General features: G+C 35.2%; 1 protein-coding gene across 2 annotated transcripts in view; it reads right to left on the minus strand.

Annotated features, from left to right (window-relative positions):
• stau2 (staufen double-stranded RNA binding protein 2) overlaps positions 1 to 24663 on the minus strand; it is a 140241-nt gene that overhangs the window by 87367 nt on the left and 28211 nt on the right. For both annotated transcript variants that reach the window (XM_058765174.1, XM_058765175.1), the window contains exons 6-7: positions 11392 to 11551; positions 6237 to 6344 (exon numbers count right to left, since the gene is read on the minus strand). In XM_058765174.1, the coding sequence (XP_058621157.1) occupies positions 6237 to 6344; positions 11392 to 11551 (268 nt within the window). The remainder of the gene's footprint in view (positions 1 to 6236; positions 6345 to 11391; positions 11552 to 24663) is intronic.

Below are 24663 nucleotides of genomic sequence, written 5' to 3' on the forward strand. Positions count from 1 at the left end.
AAGTTGATTTATTTCACTAATTCCATTCAAAAAGTGAAACTTGTATATTATATTCATTCATTACACACAGACTGATATATTTCAAATGTTTATTTCTTTTAATTTTGATGATTAGAGCTTACAGCTCATGAAAGTCAAAAATCAGTATCTCAAAATATTAGAATATTTACATTTGAGTTTGAATAAATGACCATCCCTTCACAAGAGAGAGAACTGAAGCTGGAGTCAGTGCATCAAGAGTCACCACGCTCAGACGTCTTCAGGAAAAGGGCTACCAAGCCACTTCTGAACCAGAGACAGCGTCAGAAGCATCTTACCTGGGCTGTGGAGAAAAAGAACTGGACTGTTGCTCAGTGGTCCAAAGTCCTCTTTTCAGATGAAAGTAAATTTTACATTTCATTTGGAAATCAAGGTCCCAGAGTCTGAAGGAAGAGTGGAGAGGCACAGAATCCATGTTGCTTGAAGTCCAGTGTGAAGTTTCCACAGTCAGTGATGATTTGGGCTGCCATGTCATCTGCTGGTGTTGGTCCACTGTGTTTTCTGATGTCCACAGTCAACGCAGCCATATACCAGGAAATTTTAGAGCACTTCATGCTTCCTTCTGTTGACAAGCTTTATGGAGATGCTGATTTCATTTTCCAGCAGGACTTGGCACCTGCCCACACTGCCAAAGGTACCAAAAGCTGGTTCAATGACCATAGTGTTACTGTGCTTGATTGGCCAGCAAACTCGCTTGACCTGAACCCCATAGAGAATCTATGGGGTATTGTCAAGAGGAAGATGAGAGACACCAGACCCAACAATGCAGATGAGCTGAAGGCCACTATCAGAGCAACCTGGGCTCTCATAACACCTGAGCAGTGCCACAGACTGATCGACTCCATGCCACGCCGCATTGCTGCAGTAATTCAGGCAAAGGAGCCCCAACTAAGTATTGAGTGCTGTACATGCTCATACTTTTCATTTTCATAATTTTCAGTTGGCCAAGATTTCTAAAAATCCTTTCTTTGTATTGGTCTTAAGTAATATTCTAATATTTTGAGATAGTGATTTCCTTGTCTTTTGTTTTTGATTAACATTAAAAGGTGCTGTCACTTTAAGACAATGCACGGATCCAGTACACTTATACAGGTGCTGGTCATATAATTAGAATATCATCAAAAGTTGATTTATTTCACTAATTCCATTCAAAAGTGAAACTTGTATATTATATTCATTCATTACACACAGACTGATATATTTCAAATGTTTATTTCTTTTAATTTTGATGATTAGAGCTTACAGCTCATGAAAGTCAAAAATCAGTATCTCAAAATATTAGAATATTTACATTTGAGTTTGAATAAATGACCATCCCTTCACAAGAGAGAGAACTGAAGCTGGAGTCAGTGCATCAAGAGTCACCACGCTCAGACGTCTTCAGGAAAAGGGCTACCAAGCCACTTCTGAACCAGAGACAGCGTCAGAAGCATCTTACCTGGGCTGTGGAGAAAAGAACTGGACTGTTGCTCAGTGGTCCAAAGTCCTCTTTTCAGATGAAAGTAAATTTTACATTTCATTTGGAAATCAAGGTCCCAGAGTCTGAAGGAAGAGTGGAGAGGCACAGAATCCATGTTGCTTGAAGTCCAGTGTGAAGTTTCCACAGTCAGTGATGATTTGGGCTGCCATGTCATCTGCTGGTGTTGGTCCACTGTGTTTTCTGATGTCCACAGTCAACGCAGCCATATACCAGGAAATTTTAGAGCACTTCATGCTTCCTTCTGTTGACAAGCTTTATGGAGATGCTGATTTCATTTTCCAGCAGGACTTGGCACCTGCCCACACTGCCAAAGGTACCAAAAGCTGGTTCAATGACCATAGTGTTACTGTGCTTGATTGGCCAGCAAACTCGCTTGACCTGAACCCCATAGAGAATCTATGGGGTATTGTCAAGAGGAAGATGAGAGACACCAGACCCAACAATGCAGATGAGCTGAAGGCCACTATCAGAGCAACCTGGGCTCTCATAACACCTGAGCAGTGCCACAGACTGATCGACTCCATGCCACGCCGCATTGCTGCAGTAATTCAGGCAAAAGGAGCCCCAACTAAGTATTGAGTGCTGTACATGCTCATACTTTTCATTTTCATAATTTTCAGTTGGCCAAGATTTCTAAAAATCCTTTCTTTGTATTGGTCTTAAGTAATATTCTAATATTTTGAGATACTGATTTTTGACTTTCATGAGCTGTAAGCTCTAATCATCAAAATTAAAAGAAATAAACATTTGAAATATATCAGTCTGTGTGTAATGAATGAATATAATATACAAGTTTCACTTTTTGTATGGAATTAGTGAAATAAATCAACTTTTTGATGATATTCTAATTATATGACCAGCACCTGTAGGTTCTGCTAGGATACTCACCAAGACGGGCATGTTCACATAATTTTTGTCTATTCAAGCACAAGACTTGAAAGAGAACTCAATATTTGCTTAAGTTCTGAGACGCGGGTTTACTATAAGCGCAAACACAAATCTTCTCACTGCGTGCAATTTCTCATTCCCGTCTTCTGGCTCTTGAATGTTTAAACTCGCAAGGCTTAAATAAGTTTAGTTTAAACACAGATAGCAACGTGCTGTTCAGGTCTCACCTGCGCATGCGCAATATCAACACCCGTAGGATGAAGGCATAAATGACTGGTCATATTTGAGCATACGGCACTCGTGCTGAACAAAGTTCACAAAGTTTGTCCACTTTTTTTTTCCATTGCTGTTTTTGTTATGTATTGGGAAGCCAGAATGCGTATCCATAAACCGAAACAAACTCTGTCTGTTTTACGTGTTATTTTTAACAAACCATATTACAGATGCCTTGTTAGATTTAAGCTGAACCGCGGTGCAAGTGCGTTCCGAACCTTGGGTGGAGAACGGTGTGGTTTGAACTGTTACACCCGTATTATAGTCATATTGATATTGATACTTACATACAAGACACTTGCGTACAATCACACAATTTTGGGCCACATCATGCAACCCCTTTACAAGCATAGGAAAAATCTTGTTTCTACATAAAGAAAGCCAGTAGGGTCTAAAACAACACTGGTCCTCATGGACTTTTACTGTATGGACAAAAGGATACTGATAATTTAAAAAAAAATTTTTATTGTTATTCCACAGAAAGAAAGTCGAACAAGTTTGAAATGACATTAGGGTGAGTAAATAATGACAAAATGTTCATTTTTTCAGTTATTTAAAAGATTTCATTTAAGTCCCACATCTTTGAGCAAGAAATGGTTTCATGGTTTCTTTCTCAGAGTGTAACTATTTCCGTAATATTCCATGTTTGTGTGCTAATTGAATCAGGAACAAATGTTTCCATCCCTACAAATAGCTGGGGAGAAAATTCCTGAAAAGATCTAACAAGGTTGAAACGAGTCCAGGCTCTCACAGATGACTTACAGTCAAAACTTTAAAGAAAGAAAGAGCTACAGTGTGTCCAAATGCAGTTAGATTGGGGTCCCCAGACGTAACAGATTGCATGCAAGTGGAGAACACACGTCAGGAAGATTCTGGTTGACCAAAGCCAAGTAGATGATTGCAGATTGTGAAGTTGGAGACAGCCGTGGAAAATCATTTAAGATAAACACGGATGCAGTAGTAGTCAGGCTACAGAGACCCTCAGACTTCCTCTGGTGTTTATGTAGAACGTTGAGGTTTGTGTTGATTTGAAGCGTCGCTGATGCAGCTCTTTAATGAAGTGCTGATTTTGAAAGGTGTCCAAATCACCCTCCTCCGCACAATAAACGCTTTAAAGCAATTACAATTACCAGATTTAACAGATGCTGACAGAGCTTGACCAAGAACAGGCGTTTAATATAATCACTTTCCCACTTTATCCTCTTTATTTGAAGCTAGTAATTTTCAATTTATCGAATGAACGGATATCTAAATATATTCTACTGGATGTTGATTAAATTAGAATGAACACTTGAACGTTAGGGGGAAAAACATTACACTTAAATAGAGACTCTTGCTCTGTTCCAAAACCCATTGAAACAACTATCTAGACAGTATTTTAAGGCATCACAGGCATGCTCCCAACACAATGTCTGCTCCAAAAGCTTTATTTTGGATGTCTACGGCAGCAACACATACATAATACACTGAAAAGGTAATCCCAGAATGCACTGTGATAAGTTTCAGTCCAAAAAAAAATTAATTCAAGATGGAGAACGAGCCCAGATAAATATTTTATTTATTATCAAACAGTATAGATGCAAATTGCTGTATAAAAAATGACTATTATTTGTGTGTGCATTGTATTTTAATGCTTATAGTATAGCATTTTGCTTAGCAACATGCTAACATCAAGATCTACTAGAATTCATTGCAAACCTAAACTACTGTGTGCTTAAAATCAGGAATGCTATACGTTTGAAGTTCCTGCATATATTATGCAATAAGAAAGCTTTCTTAGATGTCAGTTACGATTTGGAACGGTTACATTCAGCCTAATTGGTTTTGAACTAACAATAACATATGACACTTTAGGGTTATATTGTGCTGTCGAGCTGAGAAAAAAGGTGAAAGTGTCAAAAGCATATAACTGTATTGGAGTACAAAGAAAACGTTTCATAAGCTGGATGGGGTCACTAGAACTGGGAATAAAATTATTGTTGAACTAACATTATTAGTGTTACATTCCTTTATATTCTCAATTGAAGTAGCTTAGTTTACCTCAGTGTTAATTTTGGCAGGCATTTTTTATTTAGTCTTAGCCTTTATCTTGAGACAAAAATGCTTAATAGACTTAGTCACATTTTAGTCATTTGAGTCTTTCATAGTTTTAGTCGACGAAAAGTCATAGCATTTTTGTCAACTTTTAGTCATTACTTTTAGTCAAACCGCAGTTATCAACATTTATTTTGGTAGCTATTTTATATGTAGTCTTCAAACAAAAATAGTCATTAATTCTTCTCTCTTTATACCAAATCAATTAAGCGTATGAGAAATTTGAATCAAGGATTGAATTTAGGAAAAACTGGAATAAATTTTCATTTTTTGGTAGAGATGCAAATTAAACTCATTTTTCAGATACAGTAGGTTTACTTAAGTATTCATTTATTTAACATCTTTTGTTGGTTAACATTAATGACACAGATAGGTATTTAATTAGGAATGCTGTCCATTTAAGACGGATGGATGTAAACACACATTCAGTTTTCACCCACCTGTATACGTTCACTTAAGCCATAACCGACTGTATTTACGTGAGATACTCTACACATGATAGACATTTGGACTGCTGTGCACTGTAAAAAAAAAAAAAAAAGTTGAGCCAACTTAAAATTTGAAGGCAACCAACTTCAGCAGATTTTTGAGTTTGTTCAACTTATTTTAGTGGGAGATTCTCAAATTTTTGTTGTATAAACTTAAAACGACAAGTTGTGAAAACTCAAAAATCTGCTGACGCTGATTGCCTTTAAGTTGGCTCAACTTTTTTTTTTTTTTTTTACAGTGTGTGTGTATTTGAGCACTGAGAACTGATTGCACGCTGTATGAGAACTGAAAAAGTGGAGCGTGCACGTGAGAGAGCAGTTCTATCAGCGCAATTCTTAATCGACAACAAATTGTGACTCCCTGGAAAAACGGGACGTCTGGTCACCCTATCCCTAACCCTTCAGGTGCTGAGGCCATTGTTTCAGATCGCTAGTTCGCGTTTTGGTAGCCTATCCGTCCACTGCGGCTGCCATACTGAGACTAGATATACGAACGCCCCTCATCTGATTGCAATCCAATAACAGGAACGTACATTTTGAAAGACAAGACAGTTAACTTAGCCTACACTGTAAAGTTGAGCCAACTTAAAATTTTAAGGCAACCAGCTTCAGCAGATTTTTGAGTTTGCTCAACTTGTCGTTTTAAATTCATACAAAAAAAATTTGAGAATCTCTCACAAAAATAAGTTGAGCAAACTCAAAAATCTGCTAAAGCTGGTTGGCTTAAAATTTTAAGTTGGCTCAACTTTTTTTTTCCCCAGTGTATAGGATGTATTTTGAATGTCCGGTAGTCCTCAAATAACATTCTAGTCCCTTCTCGTCTTGTTAACGAAGACGCGGCATAAATTTCGTCATAGTTTTTATCATCAGATATTAGTTTTAGCTCATCAACGTCTCATCTTAGTCACAGGAAAAAGGTTCGTTAACGAATATTTTCGTCGTCATCTTCGTTGACAAAATTAACACTGGTTTACCTCAAAGTTAACAGGCAGGTTCCTTTTAAGGGCGATCTCGTAGACCAGGCTGATCTCAGATTTGCTGGCATCGCTGTTCTCCTCCGTTTCTTTCTTCTCCTCTGAACACTGAAAGAGTTAAACACAAAACAGGCCTATTACAAAAAAGCTGTTACATTTTATCCAGCATATTGGTATCTCAATGCATAATGCAGGGTCTATGCAGGGTCAGAAAGCTCTCGGATTTCATCAGAAATATCTTAATGTGTGTTCTGAAGATGAACGAAGGTCTTACGGGTTTGGAACGACACAAGGGTCAGTAATTAATGACAGAATTGTCATTTTTGGATGAACTATCCCTTTAAGAGCTGTATGATCTCAAAGCTGATGGTGGGTCTGCTTCAATGCATGACTGCAGTTTCTCATGTACCTCCACTGAAAAGAGATGCTTCTGGTTTTGTTGAACAGTTGAGATTCTGAAGAAAGTGGCTTGGTTTTGTAAGAAGAAAAAGCTTTCAAACTGATCCAAGAGCAGTTCCCTTAGTTCCGATTCATATCTTATCAACTATAAAAGGAGCTGCAATAGAACTCTCACACAAGTTCCAAAGGGTGACTTTTAATATGATCCCTGCAGCATATTATCTTGGTCACCTCCATTACACTACTGACATTTCTTTTCAGAATGAAGAGTGTGTTCTCATGCAACACATGAACAGGAGTGTGTGATCTAAGAGCGCTCGATCAAGTTGTGTTTTTTTGCAGACATTCAATACTGCGTTCTCAGTATCGTCCTTATAGCGATCACACGGCATGATGTCATTGTGCATTTCCTTCAAACGCCTGTTAATAATGTCTGGGATGGAGAGCCGTCAGGTGATCTGGAGAGTGTGAGACTTTGTGTGACAGACTGTGAAGGCTTGTTTGTGTGCCCTTCTTAAACTGAACTGACAGGTCACAAGCTAAATTTGATATTGTCATGTGTTGTAATGATCAAAAAGCACAGAGATTTGGCTAAAATATCAGCAAACTAACTCAGTTTTGGAGTTTAAAAGGCACAAAAGAAGAAAAAGTTCAAATTAACCAGATTTTGAGGAGCATTTCAAGCTTTCTGCTCTTCCTCAGACTGAAAATACATCCAGACGTACCTCAAATACCTCAAGTACCTCAAGTCCACTTTAGACATTCTACTAACAGTAAGTAACTTTGCAACTACATGTCAACTAGCAGTCATTAGAGTATTAGTAGACTGTCTGCTTAATATATACTAACACTTTATTTTGATGGGTCCATAACATACAACATACTGACCATGAGAAACTTTGCAAGTATATGTCAACTTATTCTACTAACCCTAAACCTACCCTACTGAGAGTTAGTAGACATGTAGTTGCAAATTAATGAGAATTAGTTGACATGTAGTTGACATGTAGTTACAAAGTTACTTATAGTCAGTAGAATGTCTAAAGTGGACTACTGAAATAAAGTGTAACCAAATGAAGTAATACTTTTCTAACCGGAAGTACAAAAGTGTATATTGGCTACAGAAATTTCCATGACTTTTATTTTTGCCATGATTTTTCTTTCTTTTCCTTTCAACATTTTCTGGTATTGTTTGAACCTGGAAAACAGCTGTTGTCCCATGATTTATACATAGTGTCAGGATAATAGCACAATACAAATGTATGCATGTATGTATGAACAAATAAGTAAATAAAAAAAAACACAACTAATATTTTTTTTTCAAAATCATATGATTATATTTAATTTGTATTATTGGGATATGTATTGGGATCGTATATATAATAGTGAAAATATATTACAATATTAGTTTCAGTTGTCAAAAGTTTAAAAATAATATAAATTAATTAATAATAAAAAATGAAGCTATATAACTGCAAAGAGTTGTATAGTTTTAGGCTAACATGAAAAATAAAAAATTAAATATATATATATATATATATATATATATATATATAAATAAATAACAACTAATAGCACTTTTATATTATTATATTATTGTTGTTGATATTGTTGTTATCAGCTTATAATGTATAATAAATAACATATAATAAATCTGGACCACAGATGTAGAAATATTAAAAATATTACTTATGGAGAACCTCCGACAGCTAAATGGTCCTCATAAAAGTCATTCACTAAAACTGTTACTACAAAAAGTTGTCTTTGCTAAACTTGCAAAACAGACAAAACGGGAAAACGCTCCCAAAAAACTACAATTATTTTGATTTAACACAGAGATTTGTTTATTTTGAATACACACGTGTTTTATGTATCAACATCTGAATCTATCAAGCTGAGCCTCAGGTTTTTTAGAATCTAAAATAAGAAGCCATTTGTGTCTGATATAAAACAAATGTCTGACAAACATCCTTTGGGCTCATCTGCTAAATAGAGTAAATTAAAAATCAACATTCTGATGGATTAATCATCCGCTACTCTTTGAAAACCCCTCAAATCCGCCTTTCTGTCAGCACGTCTTCATCTGAGAGATTTCCTGCTTACAGTGTGCGGTCACTGAGCACCGTTCCCATTACATCCAGTGAACGGAACCTGTTATACAGTCTTGAACGATAACAGAGGAGCTTCCCGAGGTCTGTTTACTAACCATTCAGAGCTGTGCTTACTGTACATACCGCGATCTTGTTTATTCCCTCGACAACTCTGGCATGCGCTCGTTTGCCTGTTAGCACATGGTAAACAATTGGCTTTGTGAGTTTATGAGCGTGTTGAGTGGAAGGAAAACATGGTGCACATGACAATAAAAATCAGCTGAGCCACAAACACTCGCTCGCATTCAATAATAACGACTCAAGTGACCTTATTTATATCCAGGTCGCAACAGGTGTGTACATGCATTTATGCGGGATTCACACTCGAAAGAGCAATGGACGGGACAAAAATATACGTAAAAATATATGTGAATTGAGGCTAGAGCACACTTTCTAAAGTACCCTCAGTATTTAATTCTGGAACCGGGCCTGGATAAAACTAGCTGTGTTTGAGCAGTTTTCACGGCAGCTCATATTTATGCGATTGCATGTAGTTTTATGTGGCAGTAGGCTAGGCTTCAAAGTCAGAAAAATTAGCAGGATATCCTCCGTGAAAATTTCTATACAGTTAGATTAAACATTAATGCACACAGGCTTCTTCGAATAGCCCTTGCATCTGTTGATTTCATCTTGTGTGGATATTTGATATTATTTAGTGCAAATCTTCCGGTTTCATCTGCTCTGATAAGTAATAAACAACATGATATGCAGCCGGCTAATGTTAACTATACTTTAATCAAAAAATAAAACATTATTTATCCCGTTTGTATCCGTGAGGCGTCCGCTACACATTTTCCCTGTGTGCTAAAGGGTTAGTTCACCCAAAAGTTCTCGTAGTTTCGTAAAATTACGGTTGAACCCCTGATGTCACATAGATTATTTTACTGATGTCCTTGCTACGTTTCTGGACCTTGATCGTATAAGGATCCTTGCTGTCTATGGGAGAGACAGAGAGCTCTAGGATTCCATCAAAATTGCCTTAATTTGTGTTCCAAAGGTCTTACGGGTTTGGAACAACATGAGGGTGAGTAATTAATGACAGAATTAAAATTTTTGGTGACCTATCCCTTTAACGTCAGTATTTATGACTGTTGAATGTCTGACTACTTGACTCTTGGTAAGGTATTTTTCCCTTGCCCCCAAACATATGATTCTACTATCAGTCGACAGTACAACGCACATAAATTTGCTCGTATTCTCATTCTGATGTCATTAAATTTATATACTTCTAAATGAAGGATCAAGTACACGTAGTTAGTGGTTTGAAAAATAAAGCTAGTAAAGATGTCCACACAAATACGTGTGAATGAAACCCATTGTGTGTGTGTGTGTTTGTTTGTGTGAGCATGATACTCATCCTCGAGGTTTGAGATATGGTACAGGAGTGGGGAGACATGCAGACGAACACTTTTGCCCTGAGGTGTGCACAGGTATGGTGTGTATCAATTTGTAAAGCAATACACGGAAGAAGCGTCTGACAAAGCCCTCATTATGGAGACAGAAGGGGGACAAGACTAAACAGGAGAGGCGCCACTGTGGCTTAAATAACCTTGGTCGATGCCAGGCATTTGGGGCACAATGTAATATGATTTCCGGTGGGAGAAATTAGTATTTTGAAGGATGGCCTGAGGCTACGTGCAAACACAGCTCTGACAGAAACTAAAGATGTGAGGAGATGTTGTGAACATTGACAGATGATGAGGAAACAGGACAGTTGTGTCTTCTTAAATATCGTGACTTGGATCGTTTGCCTGAATATCACTTTTACCTGACAACAGGTTATGAATATGCAGAATATGATAGACTTTCAAGTTCATAAAATGAAAAACAGGAAACTGACACATAAAATGTCAGAGACCATTAGTGAAAATGCATTATTTTTATATAATTTTAATAATAAAATCCATTACAAATTAGAATTTGTGTATTAGACAGATTATGTAAATATACTTAAATTGCATTTTTTTTTTTTTTTATAAATATTTCTTCTTCAGCTGCCTTTTTTAAAAAATAAAGTTTTAAGATTTTGAATAGTTTATTTCAAGGTATTAATACAAGGACTTTCAATATGGTGTCAGACTATGTATATGGAAAAATATACCAAAAACAAACAAAAAAAACAATATGAAGGATCTTGCAGATTTTATTTTTTAAATATATTATATGTACAGTGCTATTCAAAAGTTTGGGATCATTAAGATTTTTTAATGTTTTTAATGTTTTTGAAAGTCTCTTATGCTCTATATTGTGAAATATTATTACAATTTAAAATAATTATTAGATAAACTGTTATTTATTCCTGTAATGGCAAATCTTAATAAACTACTCTAATATGCAATGTTTAAGAAATATTTTTTATTAATTATTATGAATGTCGAAAACAGTTGTGCTGCTTAATGTTTTTGTGGAAAACTTTTTCAGGATTTTTCAGGTTCAAAATAACAGCATTTATTTGAAACAGAAATTCTTGTAACATTATAAATGTCTTTACTGTCACTTTTGATCATTTTTATGCATCCTTGCTGAATAAAAGTATTATGAAATGATGAAAATAATTTGATTGCATGACAGTGTGTTCTGTTAGGTGGGACAGTTGTGAAGGTTACCTGAGGTGGTCTCTCTGGAATGGGTTCGTTCGTCAGGGCCTGAAGGGCTTTCATGGCCGCATTGTGTCGGGCAGCTTGGCGAGTCCGCCCCTCTCCGATAAACTCCTTGTTCCCCACAGTCAGCTGCACATAAAATACCTTAGGCACTGGGTAATGGTACCTAGGTTTGGGAGAGGGCCAAGAGACAGAGAAGGAAAGGTTGAGTGAAAGAGAAAAGGGCAGGTAAAAGGGAAAAAAGCCCTTTGATTTATAAGAGGATTATCTTATCGAAACCTGGCAGTTTTATTACAACACAAACTCTGGAATGGAAATGATAGACACTAGAAAAGCAACCAGTAGTTGAATTGAACATGCCGACTGCTAATTGAAAGGAATGATGGGAAAAACATGACTTGTGATGGAAAGGAAGCAACAAAATAAGGATTGGGTTTTTCCATCCATACTATCAAGTTAACTATCGGGAATACAGCATTACAATTCCAGATAATAAGATGAGATAATAATTATCATAATTATAATTCATGTAATTGCTGAAAACCAATAAATGGCACATATAAAATGTTATTAAAATTATATGAATATTAAATTCCACACATTTTGTCTAAATAAAAAAAATAAATAAATAAAAAACACTAAACAGTTAAATTATTTTTAAATATTATAAATAATCTTTACATTTTTCATAAATTTATAATATTAATTATTATAAATAAAAAAGTGAATTTAGGCACCACAATACTAAACCACTACTGAAAATGCTTCTAGCTTGTATGTTTTATTTCAAGTTTAACTAAAAAATGCTTTAAATAAAAATCTGTTACAAATTAGAAATTTACATTATAAAGTGTAATTTTAAATTTTAACTATTTTTAATAGAACTATTTCTTCAACAGCTAACTTTTCTTATTTTTAAATAACTCAAAATACAAAAAATATATACAGTATATATCCTAGCTGTATATTTCCAGGTTTAAAAAATTACATTCAATGTGGTCTCAAATTCTGAATATGGATAAATATACCAAAAAAGTAATTAGTTAAATGAGATAACTGATCATTTTAAACTTTGTATAGTGTGTAAAAATGAATATTAAGTGTGGAAAATAGATAATTATTCTGAGATTTGCTAAATATTATATTTACCAGTATTATTAAATTAGTGTTTTAAAGATTTAACTTTAAGGTGAGCATTTGATGACAGCAAAGACAACCTAAATGTAAAAAATAAAGTGAGCATTCACAATACTAGCCAATACATATTTAATACTCAAAAAAAAAAAAAAAAAAGAAGAAGATGCGATGCAACAGTCATCTGAATGTCAAAGACTGTAGCTACAATGCTTTAAAAAAACGTTAATCTAAACTGTTAGCATTCCAAGTAAAGTGCCGCTACTAAACAAATGTAAACTATAGCTAAGTGAGTCAACCTCACTAATGGATTAGTTGTTTGTTGTTGGACAGCTAGTTAAGTATCGAGACCTTACTGCGCACGCAGCTATATCGTACATTATTATGTACCCCCTTCACTCCGCTGTCACTGAGCTCCAATGAAGTAAGTGTCTAAAGACACAAAGGCTGATGGGAGTGGTGTACAAAGCTTTAAAACAACTAGAGAAAAGACAGATTTATTTCTGAGGCGGAACCCGAACAATATTGGTAGAGTAATAAATGGTGAAATTAAAGGGCCCTTCTTCCATGGGGTCAATGACATAACAATGAGTTGGTGAAATAATGACTCCCATTGGCTCCAAGCGAAGGAGCTCGGAACAAAAGCAGCTTCACATATATCCCGCTTTCTTTATCTTAACTTTGGCTCACCCATGCAGGGCTGTCAGGCCGCTGTTCAGTGGGCAGATTTAAGGGTCTGTTTGCACTTTAAGGCCTTTATGAGGAACGGTACCGACTGACCCAGCATCAGCTCTCCCCCTTCCCTCGTCGAGGAGAACCCATTCACACTCCTCTGCAGCGTCTGGGGACCGAACTGTGCTAAAAAGTAGCTGCTGCTTTCCAAAATCATCACGCTCTCACGGTTTTAGCTCTTATCAGCAATCGGGGAATTAAAAATACATCAACAGCAGTCATGAACAAGGTCAAAATGTGTTGGACTCTTAGAAATGCTTAGAATTAGATCCTGGAACTAAATGATACATTTTGTTAAAGCCAACTGTTTGCAAATTCTTTTACTTCCGTAATTTGATGCATTTCCGAGTGAAGCAGGATATTCAAGAGAAAAATGTAGGGCATGACTTGATTTTATCAATCAGAAATCACTCGAAAAAATACACTAGGTACACTGAAAGAAATCTGTTATGTCAACCAAGGTTGCATTTATGTAATCAGTAACATGATTTTTTTTTTTTTCTATTTCAATATGTTATAAAATGTAATTTATTCCTGTGATGACAAAGCTGTATATTCAGCAGTCATTACTCGTCTTCAGTGTCACATGATCCTTCAGAAATCATTATAATATGCTGATTTTGTGCTTAAGAAATATTTGTTATTTGATAATATTTCTTATTATAAATGCTTATTATAATAAAAAAAATTCTGGACACTATGATCAATTTTTTCTGTATTTTTTTGATGAACAGAAATTTCACAAGAACAGCATTTATTTAAACTAGAAATGTTTTGTAGCATTCTGAATGCCATTACTGTAACTTTTGATCAATTTAATACATCCTTGCTGAATAAAATTCTTTAATATATATTTTTTTTTTAAAAAGCCAAACTTTGCATACATCCCATTAAAAATGTAAAATCGGTTAACATCTGACTTTAACATAAAATGTACCACAAAAAATAATAAATAAATAAATAAATAAACAAATGTTGAAGGAGGTCAAAAGTTATACATGGCTAATTTGAGGTGAAATCCTCCAGGCAGAATACGGCTTCATTGGCAACTGATAGAGTCACATGCTCAAAGCTTTCATGATTGTTTAAAACTGAAACAGACATGTGCCATGTACTGAATTATACTAAACTAAGGGTCATTTAACCTATATATATATACTTTTCCATAAATGTTCCAGTTATTTAGTTTCAGCTAATAGAGAACTTCCATTTCATTGTAGGGCTCGTGATATTAGATTTGATACCAATTGAAGCCATCTGGGAGATGTTGAAATCAAAGCCCATGCCAAAGCCACCAGGAAAGAAGAAAAGATAGCGTTACATGCCTGATAATGAAATGCAGAACTATATTCCTGCCCAATAAAATTATATCATAATAATTCCACAATGACTGAGTAACTAGTACAACCACATAAATCAAGAATGTGGGCCTCTAAAACAGTAAATATATCTGTATTTAATTCTTGCAATAATTAGTTCAGCACAACCCTTATATTTCAGATCTCTTCTGAAAATCCAATAAATAAAAGCATATGTTAAACAAGGGAAAATAAAATAAAATAAAATAAAATATTTATGTCCAAATGATGTTAAATGATAATTAAACTTATATTACTTTTAAATTTTAAATATGTTTCAGATCTGTTCCATAAATGCGTCTACTGGGTGCTTTATAATAATTATTACGACAATTAAAAGCATTAAACCATGGGGCAGCGTGACTTCTTTATTATAGTATTTATTAATACAGTATATTGAATTGGATTTTATATTTATGCATATGTTCACTTTTTTATTTCAATTTTAGTAATTTTGTTACGTGCTTTTGTCAGTTTTATTAGTTTCTGTTTTTTTTATATTTCTATTTAGCTTTAATTTATTTTTTATTTCATTTTTAGTCATTTTAGTACTTCAATTTATTTAATTCCAGTTATTTGGCAAGGCAACATTTCAAATTTTCATTTTTCATCTAATATTTATATTTTAATAAAATAAAATAACAAACCGTCATTAGAAAATTTACTTTTAAATCTTATTCTTAAACAATATTTATTAGAAATATTGCTTCATCAGCTAACTTTTCTTTGTTTTAAATAACTCAAAATACTAAATTTTATTTAAGGACAATACCAAAAGCAATTCATTTAAATTAGATACATTTTTGTTTTTCATCTAATAGTTACATTTTAAGAAATAACATTAAAATAAATTAATAAAGCAGTATTTAAACGAGTGTTAAGTTATGATAATTTAGCATGTGCTTGTGTTGTTGTTGTTGTTTCAGCTCTGCATCATAAATGTGTCTCCCGGCTTTTTATGGTAATTCCTTCCTTGATTGCTCTAACTGAGTGGGAGGTTTTGTCTATGGTTTTTTAATGGTTGTAAAATCATTCCAGCACATGTGTGTTCAGAGCCACATCTCTGCGCCAGCATCCTGCGTGTGTCCTGTCTGCTCCAACAGTGATTCAGCATTTCTCTCCCAGAATTCCAAGGGGTTCTGCGCTCGGCTGACCACAGCCCCTCTGAGGGAGGCGGAGCCTGCCCTTGCATGTCAAGCGTGGTCCCAGACACTTGGAGGAAATGCCAAGTGCAACATGGGACCCGGCCAGGATGTTGGGGCGGTCGGTTTTCTGGTTACAGGTGCAGGGAGAGTGGCTGCGGCCCCGGCTCGTAGGAGGCCCCTTTGTGCAACGTGGGAAAGTCGTTGCTGACACACTCTGAGCCACATTAGACCCAATAATCTATCAGCACACACACCAGCCAGGCCTGTCTGGTCTGCATTAGAAAGGAACACAAGCCAAAGCGGGAACACCTAGTGAGAGGACAGGGAGAGAAGCCCACTGGAAGGCAAACATTAGCGTTGTCTTTTATTTATGTGTGTGAATGCGTGTGAAGGGATGATGAAAAGAGACGGGGAATGACTCAATAAATTGATAACTCACAGCGAATGTCTACCAAAAAGACTTTGAAGATGTGGTTTCAACAGAAAAGCTAATTTGTGAAATGGATCAGCAGGCACTGACTGAAGCCTATTGAGCCACAATCAGAAAGACACTGTTGTGACATTTAAAAGGGATTGTTCACACAAAAATGTCAATTCCGTCATCATTTACTCACCCTAATGACATTCCAAAATTGTATGACTGTCTTTTTTTGGTGTAACACAAAAAAATCAAGACAGCCATGAACATTTTTTCTTGACCGGTATTTTACAGTAAAATGTTATAGAAATAATATATTTTATTTTGTTTAATATTTTACTATTCATCCAAATTGATGTAATGTACTATAATGATGTATAATTACACACAAACTGTCCAAATTGTCATACAAGCGCACAAAAAAAAAAAAAAAAATCCCAGTTTTATTAGACAAACAAGAATTAACTGTTTTTGTCAGTGGGGTCCAAAACTTTTGACTCATTGACTTTCATTGTTTGGACAATAAAATATATAATATATAACAATAAAAAAATATAAAACAATAATATTAATTTAAAAAGAAAAAGTTTCTCAAGATAGCTCTTTTGTGTTCCACAGGTTTGAAATGCCATGAGGGCGGTGAGTAAATGATGACTTTTTTTTTTTTTTGCATGAACTATCACTTTAAGACTTAATGAGTCATCAAAGTATTACTTTCCAAAGAACTTGACTTATATATATATATATATCAGGACACAGCAACCCGATACTAACTCAGCATTTAGATGACATTTCCAAGTTTTTAATAGACTGATTTGTGACTTCCCAGCAAGCCATCTTAATTAATCCTTTATGTCACAGAATACATTAGATGCCATCATTTAGATTTCCATTCCAAAGAACTGCTCTGTACATTGTCAATTCAAAGGAAAGAGACACACATTCATGTGAGAACATCAAAACCAATCCACATCACGGGCACGATTAACCGGTAGAAATTTGTCAACCGGTTGAGATTTTGGACTATTGTTTCTAACGCGGTTTTAAGCACTGTGGTTTAAAAACAAATGATTTTAAGCCGTTGAAATGCAATCAGCATCAAAAGAGAACTCATTTCACTATATGTGTGCGCTGTCTGAGAGACTGTTTCTGAGCACACGCACATGAAGACGGCGCTCATAGACCGCGGGAGTTATTTTTACCACTTTATAGGCCTTGAACAGTTAAATACACACACTTGAATGTGTCAAAATGCCCGTCTCCTCGTAAACAAAGTAATTTAGGTCTTAAGTGAAAACAAACAGCTGAGAAAGAAAACACATGTGTAACAGTATATTGGATCCAGGCAGTTCTTAAAGTGACAGCAGTCTAATATTCCTGCTGTCTGTCATTCATAATCAAACAACAGAAGAGAGAAAAATCTCTCATTGCTCTTGACCTAACATTTGTAAATTTAATAAGAAGAAATATATATTTAATTTACACAGTGAAGAATATGCAGTGTTTTTAAACATTTGTATGTAGCATTTCTTATTTATTTGTTCTACAGTAGTTTTTTTTGTCTTATTGTTTTAATTAATTTCTTATTCATATTTAATCACAGTTTACTTGTCTTCAGTGAGCCTGAGTTTTTTTTTTTATTTGAGTTTAGGCTAGTATTAGTTTTTTTGGTGATATTTACACTGGTGACAAGAATTATGAAATTTCTACGATATCAAAAATTTTGATATCAAAGACTTTAAAGCAAAAATAACTATATTGTGATATATATCATTGCCATGAAATAAAAGTACTCATGTTGTGATATAAGATTCATATGGTCTAGTCGCACCTGTCACATTTTTAAGGAAGAAAGCAATTACACATCATGAAACAATAGATGTTATTATGTAAAAACTCTTTCTAATCTGGAACATAGTCAACAAATGAGGATTTGATTCGTGACTAATGATGCTGATTGACGCGCAACACTACTCCCTCAAGTTTCATCGCACAACGACGAGTCATGGATCATCCCAAACACACATTTTGTAACAAAAGCTCATGTATCCTTTCAAAAACAAGACAAGACTCCTTTTCTGTAGTTATTCAAGCACAAATCCACCTCAACTCCCTCGGGAGGAGGCTCACGCCCAAATCTCGAGCGGAGCTCCTTGGCCCAGATGTCGGATTATGTTTCACCATTGGCCAGGATTTATTGGCGATCTTCTCTACAGTTTTAGAAGTTGTGAAAAATGTCAGCTGGTATGGTTTTGATGAATGAAGCATTTGGGACCTGCATATCATCAATGTATTGTATCCAGAAACTATGCGGCAAGGCATGATAGCAACTAAAACAACGGCAGTGAGTTGTCAGTCTTCATGTGTGCGATTTAGATAAGAAGAGATAAGAAGTAAATCTGACAGCAGGGGAAAGGGATGGAAAAATACTCCTGCCTTTTAGTTAAAAGAGCTAATCAACTTTCTGAATGGGGTGAATGAAAGCCAAGTATACTTTGGTTTTTACGTATATACCCTATAAATAGGATATCCGTACAGTGCATGTGATGTAAAGGGTGTTTCACAATCAAGTCAAATTTATTTGTATAGCACTTTTTACAATAAATATTGTTTCAAAGCAGCTTTACAGAAAATCATGATGTTAATGTTTACGATATCTTATATATTAATTTTTTATAGTTGCATTTAACAGATATAGTATAGTAACATAATAACGATATAATAATATAGAATATAGTTTTGCAATTATACAAGCAATCAAACCATTGAGATGCTATATAGTATATATCGCTCTATGCAGAAAATTGTAGTCCGTTATTGATTACCGATTACATGATGAAAACTGTACTAGTAACAATTTAGGTTTTAGATTTGATAAAAATCTAATAATCAACTAAATCAAAACAATTTAAAAATAAATAAATAAATTGAAACACTTGAACATTAAAAATAGAAATAATTAATTTGTTTACCTGCATGTCAATGTGACTATTAACCGATATTAGAGAACTGTAAACATGTGAATGTGTTGTTAAATTATTTAAAGGGGTCATCGGATGCCCATTTTCCACAAGTTGACATGATTTTAAGCCCGATTTGATTTTAAGGACGATTTGCACCCCCGAACGATCAGGGGGTGTGGCCTGATTCGCGGCTTGTTGCAAACGATTTTTTGTCCAAAAATCCTCTATTGTGTGGTGTCATTACGATTATTTATCTGCTCCCGATCGAGACGGAGCGTCGCCGAATTCAAATCGTAAATATTAAATATGTTTGATATTTAGGACTCTCGCTTAATCAGAGACATTCTTGTCTTCCCCTGCACCGGAGTTGACACAAAGCAAGGGAAATTTTTAATAGAACTCCGATTGGATTCGTCTGAAAGAAGAAAGGATGCTTTGGGGGTGAGTAAAACATGCAATAATTTTCATTTTTGGGTGAACTAACCCTTTAAGTGGAAATAACTGCCTGAGGGTGTTTCCAAGATGGCCGCCAAGTGAACTGGCTTGCTATACACTGACTTTGTGTAAACACAGAAGAAATGGATAGACTGGGTCTTGACTCTTGACTACTGATCAGTCACCTGGACAGGCTTTTTAACAGTCAGGCAATGTGCCAGACTATCTCTCTTTCTCATCATTGATTGATCATCAGTGTGTTGCTAACCTTAAGTAAGAGCTAGCCACACATGCTGGGCCTCTGATGACTTCAATCTATCTCTTGCCATTTTAACTGCTAACAGGAGGCCCCGACTGCAGTTTTGTTCTCCTTTACATTGACATAGATACACATCACTTGTGAATTTTCAGCGTAGAGGACAGAAAATCCTGTGAGGATTAAAGAAAAAGCATATAAACATGCTAACAGGTGTTACAGCTTCTCCAGAATGATAAAACTGTCTGACTAACCCACAAATGGTTCTCTCCAGTCAGATGCATGAATTAAACTACTGGACAGTAAATTGTGCTCCTCTAGGAAAGAGGTCACATTTACCTTTGGTCTGTGAAATCACACAGATGAAATCCAGTATTTCAGTAGGAATCTGTGTGTGTGCGGGCAAAAACTTTGCATTTATTTGATGCTGTGATTGCTAAATTCACTTGTAGCTTTTAAAATGACTCATTTTTGTTTTTACTGCTTTATTTTGTAATTAATTACATTTTAATATTAGCCCAATTTCCCTGCATTGACCAACAGTAAACTGCTAAAACTGAAATAAAAATGACTTGATTTTGACATTTTCCAAAGAAAAAGCAAGTGGTGCTTGCCTGTATAAAACACTGTAGATGTTTGAAATATCAATTTTTTATTTTTTTATTTTTTATAGTTTTAGTATTAGTTTTAGTTAACAATAACACTGCACAGTATTACAATGTACAGTATGAAAAGCATTTATTTTAAGATTTGCTAAAGATTACGTTCAACAGTGTTATTAAATTATTGATGTTTTTAAAGATTAACTTTAAGTGAAGGTTAGTAATTTAAATTAACACAAACAATTAAATATCCTATATCAAAATACCAATAAATTTGAAAAACTCTAATAATGGGCCATTAACCAATATGGTACTGACATACAGTCACACTAGTCAATGTCCAGGCAGCCAAACAACCATCTTTGTGAATCTCAACCCTCCTTCAAAACTTCTTCATCCCCTACTGGGGATAAAAACACAATCAAATGGGTCAACAGGACAGTTGCATTTTATCTAACAGTCCCTGGAACATGGTCATCTCCTGGTGGCAGAGATTTACTTCCAACACCTCGTCCCCCCAAGAGACAAGCGAAAACATGGATACTTCCTCCCATTCACCCCTCCATGCGTCGATTCACATTGCTAGAGTTTTTTTTCCACAGATGTGAGTAAAGAAAAAAAAAATGACAAAATGATACCACGTAGTGTCCCACTGGACCACAAAAGGTTTGTCATCAGGGGGTGAAGACCTCCTACATGAGACTTGTCCCAGGAGGGGATATGGAAAGGCAACAGGCATGGAACAAACCAAACCCCCTGTGAAGAAAGGAAGATGTGTGACGTCTTTAAAAACACCTTCCACTGACATACAACAGCACAGGCAGCGGCACCATGGGGCTTTTTCATCAGAATTTCTGTATGAACAACATAATACAGGAAACAAATAGTGGGCTGGTATTGAAGTAATACAAAAGACGACTTTTCATAACAAAAGCATTGTATTAAATCGGCAGGTGGTGCTGACTCTAATCCACATTGGATCAGAAAACTGCATAAAATCACGGCTACATATTCGTGGTCCGGCTTTAATTGGGCTATAGCAGAGGTTGATGGTCCATAACAATACAGCACGCAGCCAAAACAGCAAAATAAGCCAGATACCCCTTTAAAAGCCCCTTAAAAGCCAAATCTGCCTTTCGGATGACACAGTACAGAACTTCAGCGTTTATAACTTTAATTAAAGGTCAGCTAAAGCCAAATTCCTCTGGAGTGTGTGTTATGGTTCCTCTTGCAAACATGAGATTACAAATCTCTCTGCTGGTTAATCAGTGGGTTTCCCCTGTTTTATCACTTCAAAAATGCAGCGGCGAGTCAAATTCCAACCCTCCCCGATTCTTTACGACTGATTTAAAATGACACACTGGCTTAATAAGACTGTATTTGCACATCTTGAGATTTAATTGGACTTCAGGTCCTTCTCATTTGCGGAAAGAGGCGGTGGTTGATGTAACTCTTTAGATAGGACTAGGAGCACTTAGTGTCAGTCCATTTACTGCTAATGAAGCAACTTTGGCACTACGGTTTTAAGCTGGACTTATGCCCGGCACAGCTGCTTCTGTCCTCATTAACGGCATTAGTTTAAACGCTAGTAGATGATTGTTTTAATTAAGACGGTAGCAACTGCTGTGATCACAACATTTACAACTTTCAAAAGGAGTTTACTGGAAGATGTTACCTGCAATTGTAATGCCAAGAACATCCGACTTGTATAAAATTAAATAACAGTGGTGGTTGCTAGGACATGTTAAGGTGTTTTGAGTGGTTTCAGAATCTTGCTAAGTGGTTGCTAGGTTGTTCTTTGATAGTTTCTAGGCCATAGGGATCTCTAGGAAGTCTAGGGATTTTTTTCCCCCCTCACAATGTCATTGTCCAACAGGCAAAACTGTGTAGTAAAAGAAAAAAAAAGAGCAATTTTTTAACATGCTATTTGTTAAACTAACCTAAAACATAATATAATTTACATAAAATAAACAAACATATTATTATACTGCAAATAGATGATTCTAATGTTGGAGAGTCAGTCAAAAAGATTCACAAAATCCTGATTCACAAAGAAATGACACTTATGAACAGTTTTGCTTTAAAGAGTCAGTTAAAAATATTCATAAAAACCTAATTCGCAAAAAAAAACTTTACTCGGAAAAAAAAAAAAAAAAAAACTTGTTTTTAATGGATCAGCCAAAAATATTTACAAAATACTGATTTGCAAAATACCGATATTCACAAATAATTTAGTGGTTTGAATCAAACTCACTCAGTTTAGAAGTTAAGTTCAGAGGAGTTACTGACTCCCTCAGTCAAATGTCAGTCAATTTTTTGTTATGCCTTAATCAAAATAAAGTTTTGATTTGATATATGGTATTCCCAAAAAATAAAAATTCACAAAGAAATTCCTATTTTTTCATTTTAAAAGTTTTTGGCTCTCTGGTGTTTAGTTTATAGCAATATAATCATTATTTTTTGAAAATTATTTAAGTGGTGTTACCATATTTGAACGTATTAAAACAATAACCCAGGGTTAAGTGCAGTGCAAAAAGGTTTTTTTTAAAGATTTACTTTTGGCATTTTATGCCTTTATTTAGATAGGACAGTATAGGTTGACAGGAAGAGAGGCATGGGATAGGTCCACAAGCCAGGACTCGAACTCGGGATGCCCAAAGCATAACAGCCACAAGGCTATCGGTGCCGACATAAATGCAAGTTTACAAATTGAAAATTACTGGGAGAAAAAACCCAAAATGAAACTTAAAACAAATAAAAATTTTAAATAAAACAAAAATTATAAAATAAAACAAATGAATAAAAATGACAAAAACTATATAAAAAGTTAAATCCAAATATAATTAAAACATGTTCCATTTCAAGAGCCAATGGCTCACTGGTTTTTTAGTTTATGATAGTTCAATGTTTATTTTATGAAAGTTACTTAGAAGTAGTTTCACAATATTTGCTTTACTGTACAGGTTGGATGTTTGCCATGAGAGATCAAACCATACAGAAGGACAGTCACTGAAAAAGACGCCATGTGAGACACACCTGTGTGGCTCTGTAAGCAGCGAACACCTGGAGCCAAACACAGAAGAGAAACAAGCTTTATGACTCAAAGACAAGCAGCTGTCCTCTGACTGCAAGCCACAAAAGCATTAATGACTCGCCCAAACAAAACAATGCCACCATCCAAAAAAAAAAAAAAAAGCATTTTCATAGCAGCTCCTCCTCTGTGTGAAGGAAGGCACATGGCTTGAGCAACAACAGGGAGGGCCGCGGCCGAGTACTCCAAAACACACATTTCCAACAAACACCCCACACCTCGTCATTTAGAGGAAGTCATTCTCTCTGACGCCCCTCGGAACGGAACGAGATAACAGCGGAAAAGGAACCGCTGAATCTACGAAGGAGTTGCTGGTCCAGCCGTTTGATATGAATGTGAGTTTTGGAGTGATTCATGCTAACAAACCGCAAGTATGAGGCTGGACCACAACAGCTGGGCTGACCATGAGACCTCCAGAACAATGAGCTAGCCTGACACCACTCCAACTCACACAGAAAGACCTCATTTGACCTGGGAGATCCATTACGTGGAGCAGCTCTGCAGCTGGGTTGTAGATGACTGCAAACATGCTGAGAAGATGCTATCATTCAAATGGAAATAAAGCTCAAGTTAAATTAAATAAAACATATTAGTTCACAAAAATTACATATGTAATAACTGAAATATGTTGAAGTTGAAGCACTGGAAACAAATAAAAACTAAAACTTAAAATAACTTGAATGAATTAAAAAAACTAATTATTAAATAATAAATAATAAACCTGAACAGTAATATTTAACAAAAATAAAAATATAATAGTAATATTAATATAAAAAATAATAACATAAAACACTTGGGCTGCAAAACGATTAATCGCGATTAATCGATTCGAAATCAAAGTTTATGTTTACATACTATATGTGTGTGCACTGTGTATATTTACTGTGTATATATAAATACACACACATATATGTATATATTTAAAAAAAAATATGTGTATGTATTATATGTATTTGTATGTACATTGGTGTGAAAAAGTGTTGGCCCCCTTCCTGATTTTTTATTTTTTTGCATGTTTGTCACACTTTAATGTTTCAGATCATCAAACAAATTTAAATATTAATCAAAGATAACAAAGTTTTTTATTATGAAGGGAAAACAAAATCCAAACCCACATGGCCCTGTGTGAAAAAGTGCTTGGCCC

Source organism: Onychostoma macrolepis, chromosome 24, assembly GCF_012432095.1.
Source record: "Onychostoma macrolepis isolate SWU-2019 chromosome 24, ASM1243209v1, whole genome shotgun sequence".
Classification (NCBI taxonomy): Eukaryota; Metazoa; Chordata; class Actinopteri; order Cypriniformes; family Cyprinidae; genus Onychostoma; species Onychostoma macrolepis.